The 14,482-nt window shown below is 38.8% G+C and overlaps 1 protein-coding gene across 3 annotated transcripts in view; it reads right to left on the bottom strand.

Annotated features, from left to right (window-relative positions):
- The window catches only part of Ikzf3 (IKAROS family zinc finger 3), an 83,578-nt gene that overhangs the window by 8,016 nt on the left and 61,080 nt on the right, over window positions 1-14,482 (bottom strand). For 2 of the 3 annotated variants that reach the window (XM_047546858.1, XM_047546859.1), the window contains one exon: window positions 8,504-8,620. In XM_047546858.1, coding sequence (XP_047402814.1) covers window positions 8,504-8,620 — 117 coding nt within the window. Of the gene's footprint in view, window positions 1-8,503; window positions 8,621-8,714; window positions 8,970-14,482 lie in introns of those variants that run through there. The other variant, XM_047546860.1, reaches the window with a different exon arrangement.

The raw sequence follows: 14,482 nt of genomic DNA, 5'->3' as shown, positions 1-14,482 counted from the left end.
TTTTTCTACTATAAAAAACTTAAAGGGAACTTTATATTACTAATATAAATGGAAAACTAGAATCACTTGCTGCCAATAGCAGGTGTAATTGAAAAACAGAGACAATATAACAGATCAATTTATTAAATTTTGATTAGATAGCTCGGTGAATACTTGGATACTAAGATCCCTTCTCTTGGTTAAAAACAGAGATTACTGGCTGGGTGTGTTGGCACATGCCTGTAAAGCTAGCAGTTTAGAGGCTGAGGCAGAAGAAACAGGAGTTCAAAGCCAGCCTCAGCAACTTAGCAAGGCCTTGTCTCTAAATAAAAAATAAAAAAGTCTGGGGATGTGGCTCAGTGGTAAAACACCCCTAGATTCAATCCCTGGTAAAAAACTAAACACACCAAAAAACCCAGAGATTACCGAGTGAGAGATTAGTATTAAAGACAACTAGCATCCGATTAAATCTAAATAGTTCTCCTTGGTATAAACAATCTCCTTGGAGAATGAAAGAAATCTAAAAAGAGAAGTATTTTCTCAATCAAGGTTTTAAAATGCCTTGTGTGCTTCTTGTCAGTTTACATTGTATATCTTGGGAATCACTGAAAAACAACAACAAAACAGAACATGGTGGGACCAAATGACAGGTGTTCTGGTGACCAACCATAGGACGTGGATGTGAACAAACAGCAAATGGCTACGTGTCCTTGAGGAAGAGAGGCTTCAGTCAGTGTTAGGGCAATGTGAGAGATAGACCAGAAATTGAAACCAGAAAGGCCAACTAAAAGACCTAATCTAACCAGATGGATCTGCATCCTCACTACCTTAAGGTCAAGATGATAGTTTCCAGACAAAAACCTAAAAGGAAAAATAAAATGTGAAGAAAAATACCCTACCTTGACATCACAATAAGAAGCAACAGAAAATTATGCCTTTGCCAAAATAAATAATAGTTCCTATTTTCAACTCCCAGACCGGATGTATCTTTGTTGAAGGCTGACTGAAAGAAAGACACTGCGAGCTCGAAAGCCAGCTGAGATCACAAACATTCCTTCTTGTGAAGGTGACACAGGAGTGATGAACTTTGGTTTCTTGGCTTTTCAGAGTTTTGATGATCTCCCAGTGTGGCGGGCTGTGCCAAACTCCCTAAATACCAGGAGTCCTCTTGAATCTCTTTATTTTTTTTCATCTAATAGAGAGGCTCCAGAAAGTTTCCAGGGTAGGGCAGGTATATCACAAACTACTTTCATCCTTTCTCCCAGGAGTCTGCTTTCTTTGCCCGGGTCTACAATTTCACAGTCTATACCACCCGCAGCATATGTCAGAACACAAGATGAGCACTGAACCTGTAAAAGGCAAAACATTAAGAGGAAAATAACCCCCTGGATGAGGGAAAATATGTGACTGAGTTCTGTGGTTAACGCAGACCATTGTTCATTGTTAAGAGGGGAGGACTCAGATCTTCACGTGCAGCTTGCAATCATCAGATCCCCTCATCTATGAGTTACGGTAACTTGAGCAGTGCAGATGATTATCAGTCACCTGTAGACACGATGACTCAATGTGTATGAAACTCTGAAGGGGTAAGCTACAGTAATTGAAAAGCCAACAGCTCACGTTTCTTTAGTAACACACTCATAAAAAAGGTTAGTCAAACCACAAGAGTATAACTGCTTCCAAAGCTGCTCAGAGCCTCTGGTCCAGCTTCTAGTCAAAATCACACCACACCTTTGAATGATTCATGATACCAGCTTCAGGCTGAATAGAGGTTTTCTTCCAATGAAAATACAAAGGGTAACATTGAGTCCTAAGTTTAGAAACCCAGGCTGCCTGGTTGGGCCATTTCCTCCCTATGATTCTTTTTTTTTCTTTAGTACTGAAGATTAAGCGTAGGGCCTAGCACATGCTAGGCAAGTGCTCCACCACAGACCTACATCCCCAGCCCTTTTTATTTTTTTCTTTTGAGACAGGGTCTTGCTAAATTGCCCATGCTGGCCTCAAACTTGCCATCCTCCTGCCTCGGTCTTCCTAGTTGCTGGGATTACAGGAGTGAGTCACCACGCCTTGCCCCTGTGATTCTTTCTAAAGGTGTAGAGCTCTAGTATTCAGGCTTTGGTAAGTCTAAACTGAGCAACTACCAGACCTGAAATGATGCAATGTAGTGAGGGCATATGTTGTTGGCTTCTAACTGCCATCTTGAGCATGTGGATTCAGACCTCTGTCTTCAGAGTTGATGGTCAAATTCCATCACCTAATCCATTGGCCATTGACTTCTGGCCCTTATACTCCACAGAACCCAACAGGACACCTTATATATATGAATACAATAACAATAGCTACTTTTAATTAAGGTCCTATTGTATACACAGATTCTCTGCACTCTCATTTTATCATCTTTTAGAGGTTGATACCTTTCAAGATGTGGATTATTGTCTTTTAGAGATGAAGAACCAAAGGCATGAACAAGTTGATTCAGTTTTCAAGGCTGCCCAGTTTTGGTGAACAGAGAACTGGGATACAATCCAAGAGCTCACATGTCTCAGCATGTGTTGGAGCATTAACTGCTGTTTCCCTGCAGCTACCTTGCCCATGCGGCCCAGGCACATCACTGACAGCAACTTCAGATACTCTGCTGGGGTGGTTCCCACAGCGTTTCTGAGATGCACAAAGTCGTGATGTCCATCAAATACTTAATGGAGTGCCTGGTATACATAAGCACTCAAAAAGTGACAGACCTATTATTATTGTTGTTGCTATTATTATTTGCTTAGCACCATGTTGGTACTTTGAGGAATACAAATACAATTGCAATCCAATAGAGGGGATGCAGCATTTATACAATTTCATTACAAGTCAGCATTCTTAATGCTAGCCAAGTGGTAGAAAAAAGTAGAAGGTGGCCAAGACAGTGGAGAGAGAAAACTATAGACTGCTTTTCAAATATACTATATACAACATGAGGAAAATATCAACCCATTCTTTTCTTTATACTTTGTAACAAAGGCAGTGGTGGTGATGGTGTTGGAGACCATCTCTCTATAGTAAGAAGCAGACTACTACATGCACCTGGTGCACAGGAGAGTGGGCAGAGGGAGGCCAGGGGTGGCGGTATGTGGGCAATGCATACTTTTTTTTTTTTTTTTAATACTGGGGATTGAGTCCAGGGATGCTTTACATCCTCAGCCCTTTTTACTTTTTTATTTGGAGACAGGATCTCCTCCTGCCTCAGTCTCTCAAGTTGCTGGGATTACAGGTAAGTGCCACCACACCCAGCTTGACGATGTATACTTGTGTGTGTGTGTGTGTGTGTGTGTGTGTGTGTGTGTGTGCACATACTGTGGATCAAACCCAGGGTCTCACACATGCCAGGCAAACACTCTACCACTGAACCACATCCCCTTTCCCAACAATGGGCATCCAGGCAGAGCATCCAGAACAAGAACTGGGAAAGAATGAATAGACACAGTGGGAAAAGAAGCAGGGTGCGGTGGTACACACCTGTAATCCCAGCAATTCAGGATGCTGAGGTAGGAGGAGTGCAAGTTTGAGGTCAGTCTCAGCAATTTAGCAGGACTGTCTCAAAATTCAAAAATAATTTTTAGAAGGGGGCAGGGGTGCAGCTCAATGGTAGACAGCCCCCAGGTTTGATCCCTGGGACTGAAAAAAAAAAAAAAAAAAGAAGAAGAAGGAGGAGAGAAAAAGAGAACAGAGAAGAGGGAGGGGTATGTCACTGTGGCTAAAGCAAAGGCCTAGTAGTTAGCTAAAATGAAGAGATTAGAAAGGGTGAAGTGGAGACAGATTGTGGTAGGCTCAGTTTGTGGAAGGCCTTATTTCACCGTTGGAGCATTGAGAGGTATTTTTGAAGAGAGAGGCAAAATGACTTGAACTTCAGAAAAATACAAGTCCAATATAGTCACTATCATGGGGTAATGGGAAATACTCAGATTTTCTTTTTTCTTTTCCAGTACTGGAGATTGAACCCAGGTCTTCATGCATGCTAGGCAAGCACCCTACCACTGAGCTGCATCCCCAGCCCTCAGGTTTTCTTTAAGTCTTTAAAATTTCTCAAGTCACTTAAATGTGTTTGCTGTTATTGCATATAATTTCCCACATGTTATCATTCATTGTTACTGCAAGCACATATTAAATAAATAAATTAATTAAAAAGCCAAAGGTCAGTTAAGTAGAGGAAATGGAATATCCCAACAGTCATGACAGTTCTGGTCTCAACATAAATGAGACTAAAATTACAGTTCTCTTCCAGGAGGAGAACAGAATGAGTAGCAGCAGGAAAGAGGAGCAAGAACAGAGAGAGTGTGGGGGTGGCCATGAGGAGACTTGAGCTGGAGACCACATATTGTTGCTGCAGAAGTCTTTGTCCTCCATGAGACACCACGAGGTGCTAGTTGGATATCATCTGTTCTGACAGAGTCATGGGGGAAGATAGTCCTTTTCTCTAGCAGACACTTTGTCAGTACAGATCAACTGCCATCTTCTAGGGGTTTCCTTTCACCAGTTTTCAATGACCAGGCTCACTAAGACCCCACTGGCACAAGACATACTCTGCTCTGTGACCTTCCCAAGGTAGGCCATGAGTGTGACAGCTCATAGACTTAGGCTTGGCCCTGCTGTGCTACCACCAGCTGTGTTTCCCCAGCTCTTTGGTACCCCCTTCCCTCCTCAGTCAAACACCAAGTTCCTAATACTTCTAAAAGGAGATGACACTGTAAAGCTTACAGAACTATGGACATCAAGCTTTTGGGAAGGAGTGGAAGGGGTTTCTACTCTTAGACACAGGTATTAAAACTGCTTCCTGTTGCTCTGTTAACCAAAACAGGTAATTTCTCATTAGTCATTTCACAGGGAGAATCAGTGGTGTTTGCTGAAGTGTCAAAACCTCACTCACATATTTACCATGGGTGAGGGAGAGCTTCATCCATGCTGTTTTCAACATAAAACTTTCTTTAATAAACTAACACATAAAACTTTTTTTTTTAAATAAGGAGATGCTGTGGTAATAACTATAGTCTGAATCATGCATCTGTTTTGGGTGAAAGAATGAAAACAAGAAAGAAGGAAATGCAGACATATAGTCATTTTCCTCCTCCCTCCAGGATAGAAATCTTGCCTCCATTTTAAGCCAAGTATTTAAGATTAGCCTAGTTTGGAGTCTAGCCAAGCAAATTCATAATTGTACAAAAACAGTGAGAGAAAGGCAATCCTCTGGAAGGGTTAGGAGGCTACAAGTAAGCTCTTCATGTCATTTGAAAAGAACTAATCTGTACTGGTGCCATAAAGATGCTGATTTCTAAAGAACGTGTGTCAATGTACTTCCTACTAGACACAAAGTGATACAAGATTTCTTGAGGATTTTTTTTAAGTTTTAATTTTCTCTTGATTGGGCAATTTGATTTTACTCTTACCTGTTAATAACAGAATTTTCATGTTTCCAAATGCATTAATGACTTAATCCAATAGGTCCCTCTTCTTCAGTTCATATATTAATAGATAAAAAATGCTACCTGCTGGTAATCATCTCTAGCCTGCCAGGAAAGTTGCAGGCTGACCTGATGGTATAATTTCACCTTTACCCTCACAGTTCACGAGGTCAAGGTTGGTCTGAGTGCAGTACAGCAGTCAGCAAGGATTAAAAGGGGTGACTCATTCTGGCTTCACACCTCCCCCATTGCCATTTCCCTGGCAGCTGAGCCTTTTCAGAAAATGGTGACTTGGAGAGGAAATGTAGGAGAGGGAAGAGTGGAAAGATTAGTCCCACGTGTTCTGTGCCACTTCATCTCCAACACTGCACAGGACCACAGATATGTTCTTTTCCCTTCCTATGACATCACTATTTTCTGTCACAAAGGCTATTTCAGTTAAATGATTCAGGGGATCCCTAGAAAAAATATCTCTCAAACAATAGTTTAGGAAATAAATTAATACTAGAAGATTATAACAGTGCTCAGGAACAAGAACATCATGTATCTGACACGAGTCTGAAGAATAAAGAATGCAAGAGCAAACGAACAAGAGGCACATAGCTGCCCTGATTAAAATATATGAATGGTGAGCTAGTGAAACTGCTTTTCTTTGCTTTATTTTAGATTCTCAGATTAAATAATACCTTCCTAAATTTTTTTTTAAAACCTTAAAGGCTGGGGGTGTAACTCTGGGATAGAGCATTTACCTAGCATGCTAGCATGTTCAATCCCCAGCACTACAAAAAACACAACAACATTAACAACAACAAAAACCCAACAAAACACATTCAAACATGAGATATGGTTTATGACATGAACCCCCAAGTTACACACGGCCTCTATAACGCAAAGTGGTTTTCCTAATTTTTGCCTCAGATTTCTCCTCTAAGTCATACTGTAGACTTGTAGATGACAGAGGCCTTCATGGTCATTTCATTACCTATTCAGTCTTCCCATTTCACAGATGAGTGAACAGAGGCCCAGCAAGGTTATGTGATTTGTCTAAACACACATAGTAAAGAAATGACAGGGCTAGAATGGAGCCTGAGTCTTCTGACTTCTAATCTGGCTCTTCTGATTGAGCTGTATCACAGCTTACCAACCAGCCAACCAACCATGTCCCCAGTTATTCTGGGACCTGAAGCCCTGAAGTTGTCACCTCAGCTGAACCAACAGCTCACTCTACTCAGTTTCTGATTCTAGCACTGAGCAGAAATCAGTACCTTTAGGGTCAGAGTTTGGAGGTGGAGGAACAAAATGGTGACAAACAGGGCTGGGATTGTGGCTCAGTGGTACAGCACTTGCCTAGCATGTGTGAGGTACTGGGTTCAATCCTCAGCACCACAAAAAAATAAAAAATAAAATAAAAAAATAAATGTATTGTGTCCATATACAAGTAAAAAAAGAATGGTGACAAAACGGGATGGATCCTTGAGATGACGAGCAGAACCATGTGGGCCTTGACACAGGAAACAAGTTGTGTTTTTTAACCCATGAAAATACCAAAGCAACTTTTATTTTAGTAAGTAGGGGTTTAGCTCAACTATACATTTAGGGCAGCTGTGAGAACTAGGTGCCCTCTCTCAAATTTTAGTTCTCTTAGACCAACGGGCATTGACCAAAACTGGATTAAAATTAAGACACTCTACGCGGGGTTTCCTTGCCTACTTCTCCCCTAAGCCCCTCTCCATACCAGCTTCGGTCATCTGTAGAGCCAAAAACTTTCCCCAAATTAAAATACATTCATGCCATAGAATAACAATTCAAGCTTTCTTTTATGTCAGTCAGAATCTCCTCACGTAAGGTCAAAAGACAAACAGGCAATGATTTAAGACAATGACTTGGACTCCCAACTGAATTTTCCCTGACATTTCTTAGCAAGAGGAGAGAAGACAGTAAGGAGGAGGGAATCTCCCTAAGCTGGAATACACCAACTTTAATGTGACAATTTAGTCTCAAAGTGTCTGAAAGTGTACAAAACCTTTTAACTAATAAAAATAAAATAAGCACAACACTGAGTTAGGTAATTTTGAAATATATGGGTTCTTTCAATATATTCTACAATTCACATAGAATGTCTGCTTGTAAAAATATTATCTATACCAGAATAAAATTTAGCCAGATTGAAAAACCAGGCAGGCACTTGTATCCATAAAAGTTACTGAAAAGAATAAACACAAAAGGACTGAAGTAGGGTATCAACATCACCAAGCGGCTTTGAAGAAGATATTGGCAGGTTTCTAAAATATTGTTGTGTTGAGGAAGGTCTATTTTCATGTGATAACTATTTTTGTTCAATATCACCAACTTTCAATTTGTAACAAAACTGATATATTCAATCCAACCATCTACTTCCCAACTACATATCAATTTTAAATATCATGATCACATGTACGAAAACATCTGGGACAGTCCAGCAAAATAACCCTGCCATTTGGAAGTTCTAACACTTTAATGAACAGAATTTTTTCTCAGTCATTTCGTTCTGCTATAGTTTTTGACAATGTGAAAACCAATGGTATAAAAATTAATTTCAGTAAGACAAATGATTAAATCAAGCCACGTTATTTAAATCTGTTTGCCCAGCCACTTTCCCTTAAAACCAATTTTCAATCAAATTCAAGAAAATATGACAATATGTTTTAGAGAATGAAAAAAGTTTGAGCATGCAAGCAGAACCAACTTATATAATTACAAAAATGCTATCTTGAACATCTTGCTGGTTTAAGTTGCATAAACTCATGCAACATATGTCATTCAGAGTGAAGAGGAAGGAACAGCATTGTAAACACCACCTCCATTTAGGAAATTGGATACCAAATGCTCCCATCTTCTGTTGTTAAGATTCTTCAGTTAATATCTTTTATTCTATTTTTTAGAGCCATCAAAATGAATCACACCAAATAAAAGTGTACAATGGAAACCAAGTACCTTGTTTTAACAGAGGTTAAGGTAGGAAGGGCCGGTGTTAGTAAGCATTCACATGTTATCTCATCCAAACTATCTGCTAACAGCAGCAGGAAAAAGGTTTGTATTCTTACCAATGAATTTCTGAGGCATTGAGCTTTTTCGTTTTGCCACATTGCTTGCTAATCTGTCCAGAACGAGAGCTCTTTCACTTCCCATCTCTGCTTTGATGTGTCTTGCCTCCGCACTTGCTGGTTTGGAGAAAAATAAAAGAAGAGGGAAAAGAACAAGTTGTAAATGGAGAGAAAACAAAATCAGCTGGTGTCCATGGTCTGTTGTCATTACCTGTTATTACTGCTCAGATTTCTGCGTGGGGTACTTGGCGTGGTCAGTGAGGCTGCCACCAGGGCACATTCAAATTTTTCAGTCTTATGCTGAGATGGGAAAGCCCGACCCATCCCCAACCAGTATCTTCATTAGCAAGAGGAAGTTATTGAAGAAACAGCCTGGACGTGGTTGGTTGCAAAAAGATAGATAGATGGAGATCTTTTAACCCCCATCAGTCTTCTTTCTGATTCTGAGTAACTGTGTGTGACACCTGCACACTGATATAATTCTTCTTAACAACTTAGGAAAAAAAAAAAAAAACATGATGCCCCAGATTTACTGCTCTGTTTATGTTAACAGCACTTGTGAAAATAGATACATTCACCCAGATAGTAAGAAATCTACTCAGTGATTTGTGTATTGAAATTGAGTTTTTTTTTTTTTTTCTCTTTCTTTTTTTCTCTCAGCATGCTCCTCTCGGTTTCTATCTTTCGAATTCTATTTCTCTGGGCTCTGCATGATCTGTTTCAAATGCTCTTCCCATTTTAAAACTGTCTCAAGTTAAAATTTCCCTGAGCCCCACTGCTTTCTTGAAATTAAATTAAAAAATTATATGATGCATTTCTATTATATTTCTAATGAAAAATGTAAATAAAAACTGCAAAGAATGTGGGATAATTGCCCATCCACAAATAGACATTTGAATGATACAGGCCTGCATTTCCAGCTCTGGCTGCACAGCATGATCACCTGAAGAGCAGGTAAGAAATATCTATATTAACCCCTACCCAGATTAACTCGATCAGGCTCCTGGCAGAGGGGTCTAGACAACAGCATTTTCAAAGCTTCCCAGGTGATTTTAAAATGCAGCCAGAATTGCAAACCACCAGAAAGTATACAAATAGTACCTATATCTAATTTACTAAAACAGCAAATTGGAATAAATATGATTTACCTTGGTATAGCAGGATTAACCCATAAGACCTCATGTCTAAGGTTCAAAGAGATACTAGAGTCTTTAAATTTAAGGCTTAAAACTTTAGCCCATGATGCTAGCCTGAGCCAAAGAGTAGCACACTACAGCAGTAAAAGGCTAGATAGTAGATATTTTAAAAATTGTCCTTGTTCTATATTCTTGTGTGTTTCTGCCCCACGTCCTTTTAAACATGCAGAATTCCTGTATGAAAACAGGTTTCTGGCTGCATTTGGCCAGAGGGCCATAGCTTGCCTACCCTGCCCTACACAAATGTATTATAAGGATTTCTCTCCATTTTACCTAAGTATTTCAGGAAGTCCAAACTAAAAAGAAGTATTCATACATTTCTAATGTATCTAAAGAAGACGAAATTGAAATTAGTTTAAGGGACTACAGTAAAAATAAGTGATGACTGCAGAATGGAATCCCCCACCCCACCCTAACCCGTATATACAGAGATTCAGGAACCATCAGGTCTATTCAGTAGTTGAAGAGTACAATGTATTTGCCATGTAAAGAGATTCCCATACACAGAAATAATGTCACCAACTCCATGGTCTGTCAGACATTCGGGACCACAAATGAACATGCCCAGAGAGAACACTGGCTCCCTTTGCAGTCAATGAATGACAAGGAAAGACCTTCAGGTGAAGACTGTCAAGCCTGGTTAGAGTAAGAACCTAAACCACATTAGAAAAAGATAACTCCAAGTATTAAGTATTGTTCATTTTATTATTGGCTTAAAAATAAACTCCATGCCAGTCATTATACAAGACATTATAAAGTTCAGTGTTTTTTTTTCTTTTTAATTCAGGAATAAAAGGAAATCTGGCTCCAAAAATGAATAAAGGAAGAGACTGGTGGCAATGACAATATTCAACTGAGCTTTGTGAGTTTCTTGTAAAAAATAATTCAAGGCTCTAAAGAAACAAATCATAGCATCCAGCCTAAGCTATTAACAATTGTGTATGTAAATGAAAACAATAAGGGTCAGAATAAGGGGCCTGGGCAGTTGGCTTCTGGACTAGTGGCAGAGTAGTTGGTCTCTGGCACTTGGGGACAGGACACTGCTGTTGAGTGAAATGGGTCAAATTCTGTCTGGTCCAGGGATAAGTTTAAATGACCAAACAGGAAACTATTATATATATTATTTCCTTTCACACAAACCACCACCAGATGTGGCAGCACCCAAAGCCCCAAGAGCAGAGAGATGAAAGTCAAAGCCTGGAATTTAAAGTAAGTCCCTGTGGCTGTCACAAGGAGGTGTTTCCTTAGAAGCAGGGGAGAAGCTCCTCAGTTTGTGCTTTGACTAGGAACCTTCATTCTGATTTGAGCAATTCTGAGAGGATTAAATCCAAATAAAGTCGTTCCCTACCCTGTATTTGTTATCAAAAATGAAATGAGAATGCAGAATAGTATTTCAGGAATGTTCACCTATAACCCCCACTGTACCACTGTTCTTATTAGTCTCTAGGCTAGAGCACTACCTAGGAATTACCCCAAGCATTATTTTGCCTGCCTCATCTCCTTATTTGCCTCTTAGTTGTCAATGCCTACATTTTACCAGTCACCATCAATGACAACAAGCAACTTTCTGAGGACACGTAATCAACATCCTCTACATATGGGAGGATGCTGAAATGTGGACACATTGACCTAAATAACTGTAATTAGGGCATGTCACTAAATGGCAACCCCCTGAGATAACATCGCATTATATTCCTGGTTACCCATCAAGCTGCTCTTAACAGTCATTTATAGATAAATCTTACTCTGTAAATTGGTGCCCAAATGCCTGACATTTAAGAAAATTAAATTCCGGAGTGTTCATGGGTGGATAGATAATTTGAGGCATGGGTGGAGACTTCCTCATTTCCACAACTCTAAAAGAAATCCTCTGAAACTAATCCTCACCCCATTCACTTGTATCCTCTCCCTGAATTGCTCACATAAGACAGCACCTCCAAGATCCCAACCCTCATTATATATGGGAACACATGATAGGGATCCAGTTCATCTTCACAGAGTTAACTATTTTCTAACTGGCAAGTTAGGCAATGGCTCATTTTCAACTGAATAAGATGTGCTCTCATTTTCTTTCCTAAGCTACAAGTCTTTGCCTTGAAATTGTCAGATAGCTGATGCACAGAACCACCACATGAACACCCTTTACAAACACAAAGAAATACTTTGGAGCTGGACAATCTCTTTGGGATTGCACAGGGTTTAAGGCAGTGTACTGAAAATACAAACAAAAGAGGGCTATTGGCTTTTAGTCCTCTGCTTTAACTTCAGGACCCAACTATTTATATAGTCTAGACCTGCTATCTTACCATATCACCTCTCAGAAATTTAAGTGAAGGGAAACCAGTTTGGCAAGAAAGTAAGGGAATAAGATAATGGTTTTAAAATGATGAAATAGGAAATCCGTTCCTGGGTGGTGTTTGGTGGTTTAATGTTGCAAGTGGTGGGTGTGGGGAAAATGGGATGGTAGCAAGGAACAGTTTGCTTTCAAATGAGCATAGGAGTAGAACAATAACTTTGGATCAATTTCCCTTTATGTCACTTGCCTATTATATAATGGATATAACAATTTTCATTAGCAAAGTGATTTTAAAGACATGTTGAAAAACAAATAGTAAAATGTAATATAAAAATCACTACCTATACTCCCTGCATAAGCTTTAATAGTTTGGTTGTTAGTTAACTGTTTCCATGGTGCAATTTCTATCTCAAAGTGATTAGAGATTTAACTCTATAAAGGTGTTGTGTTTTTGTTTTTGTTCAAAATCAGTCATTAGGTCTTGAAGTGTTAAATGGAGCTTAAATAAGAGGCACTGCTTCCTGTCTCTTCTATGGTGTGGTCAGTCAGTAGCTCATAGAGAGTGAACAAAGGGGTGCTATTGTGCAATAAGAAGTGTTTAACAAGAGATTACTATCAAAGACTGAGGCAGGTTCTAACACAAAGTGTTACATAAAACTTGCCTTTTTGAGTAGGAAAATGAATTCAACTCATAAGATATCAATTGGGAAAATAAACAAGTTTTTAAGAACTTTTTCTTTGGTCTGCTAGAGTGGTAAAATTATGTTTATTCTGAAACCCTCATGTTTGCACTAGTTCTTTTGGAACAAGGAGAATGAAGATGGAAAGTTTTGACTTAGGATTCATCAATAAATATAATTATTTGATTACTTAAAAAATCTTATTACTGTTAGAACTCATTGTTACACAAAAATATGTATGAGTCCAACTATTCATAATTTGTGTGGAATGAGATTCATTTGAATTTCCATACCAACTGTTGGTCCCTTGAAATAGAAATCAAGCTAATGAGAAAATCAAGTCTATGGTCTACTAGATTCTTTTTTCTTCTGGTCATCCATACTCCATTAAGACAATAAAAATGGATTATTTTGATGTGTCACTCTGATGTCCAGTATAGAAACTTGGGCTGAAGTAGCAATAACTTAGGTGTCTCTATCAGGTCTCTGCATTGTATCAATAAGTCAGTATCTTATTGGGTTGTGAATTCTTCAAGAGTAGGAGCTAAGCTTTTACTCAATCTTACAAATAGTTCTGACACTAAACTAAACAAATGCTGTCTGGATAAAATAAAATTATTAGTAAGGTCAGTTCTGTTGCCCAACATCTTTTGGAGCTTGGTTTTGACTCCATGACTTTTCCATCTATCTGCTTCCAGAAAGGCCTGCTTCCTTGTAGAGAGAACTTTGTCCCCAGGCTTAGTTCTCCTACTATACTGCACTTCCATATTTATTTCTTTACTTATTTATTTGTAGTACTGGGCATGGAACCCAGGGCCTCACACATGCTAGACAAGTGCTTTCCCACTGAGCTACATCTCCAGTCTTTTTTATTTTGAGACAAGGTCATGCTAAAAACCCAGGCTGACCTTGAACTTGTGATCTTTCTGCATCAGCCTCCCAAGTGGCTGAGATGACAGATGTGCATCGCTGTGCCTGACCAGGGCACTTTAATTTAAATAAGCACTTGATGCGTGAGTGTTGTATCCATAGTAGCCACAAAACATCATCACTTTAGAGGTGAGGGATGAGGCTTAAGATGTACAGCATTGGTCAGGCTCAAAATGGAATACTCTGTTTACACCAGGCTCCCAATTTTAAGACATGAACAGAAATGGAAACCATATAGAGAGTGCTGTCAACAATTAAAGGACTGGCTTGTTCTGGATGAAACATTCTTTATTATTTTGAATCTCAGAAAAAATCATGGAAACTATTTAAAACGTAAAAGAGTAATATATTATTGATATTCAGTATTTATACTTAAGCTGTGACTTTATACATTTTGTTACCTGAAACTACCTTTACAACATATTTGTTTAAAAAAAAGTTAAAACTTGCTGACTTGGTTAACCTTTTATTTTTTTGCTGAGACTTAAAAGTATGTTGCACGCATCCATCAAACCACTCTATGAAATGTAAATTAACGTCTGCATTTCAACATTTCCTGAATGACCAAATACCACTGAACATAAATAAAATATTTCTTTTGAGACTTTTCCTAATTTCAAATTTCTAGTTGTGAGGATGGGAAATAAGGTAGTGGCCTTACTGTAAAACCAATAATTTTGAAGTTATTGTATGTACAGCATAATTTACTGATTTCTCCTCCTACTTCCAGAAGAACCAAGACGTGTACATATATATGTGTGTGTCTATTAGTATGTGTTACTGTGTTTCTTTGGCTAACCCAATAAAATATAACCTTTTAAAAGTAGAGAAAATTAAACCAAAAAGTGGAAACCCCCAAAATGTCCATTAAATAATG

Source organism: Sciurus carolinensis, chromosome 3 (assembly GCF_902686445.1).
Source record: "Sciurus carolinensis chromosome 3, mSciCar1.2, whole genome shotgun sequence".
Taxonomy (NCBI): Eukaryota; Metazoa; Chordata; class Mammalia; order Rodentia; family Sciuridae; genus Sciurus; species Sciurus carolinensis.
This window is presented reverse-complemented; position numbering and strand designations above follow the sequence as displayed.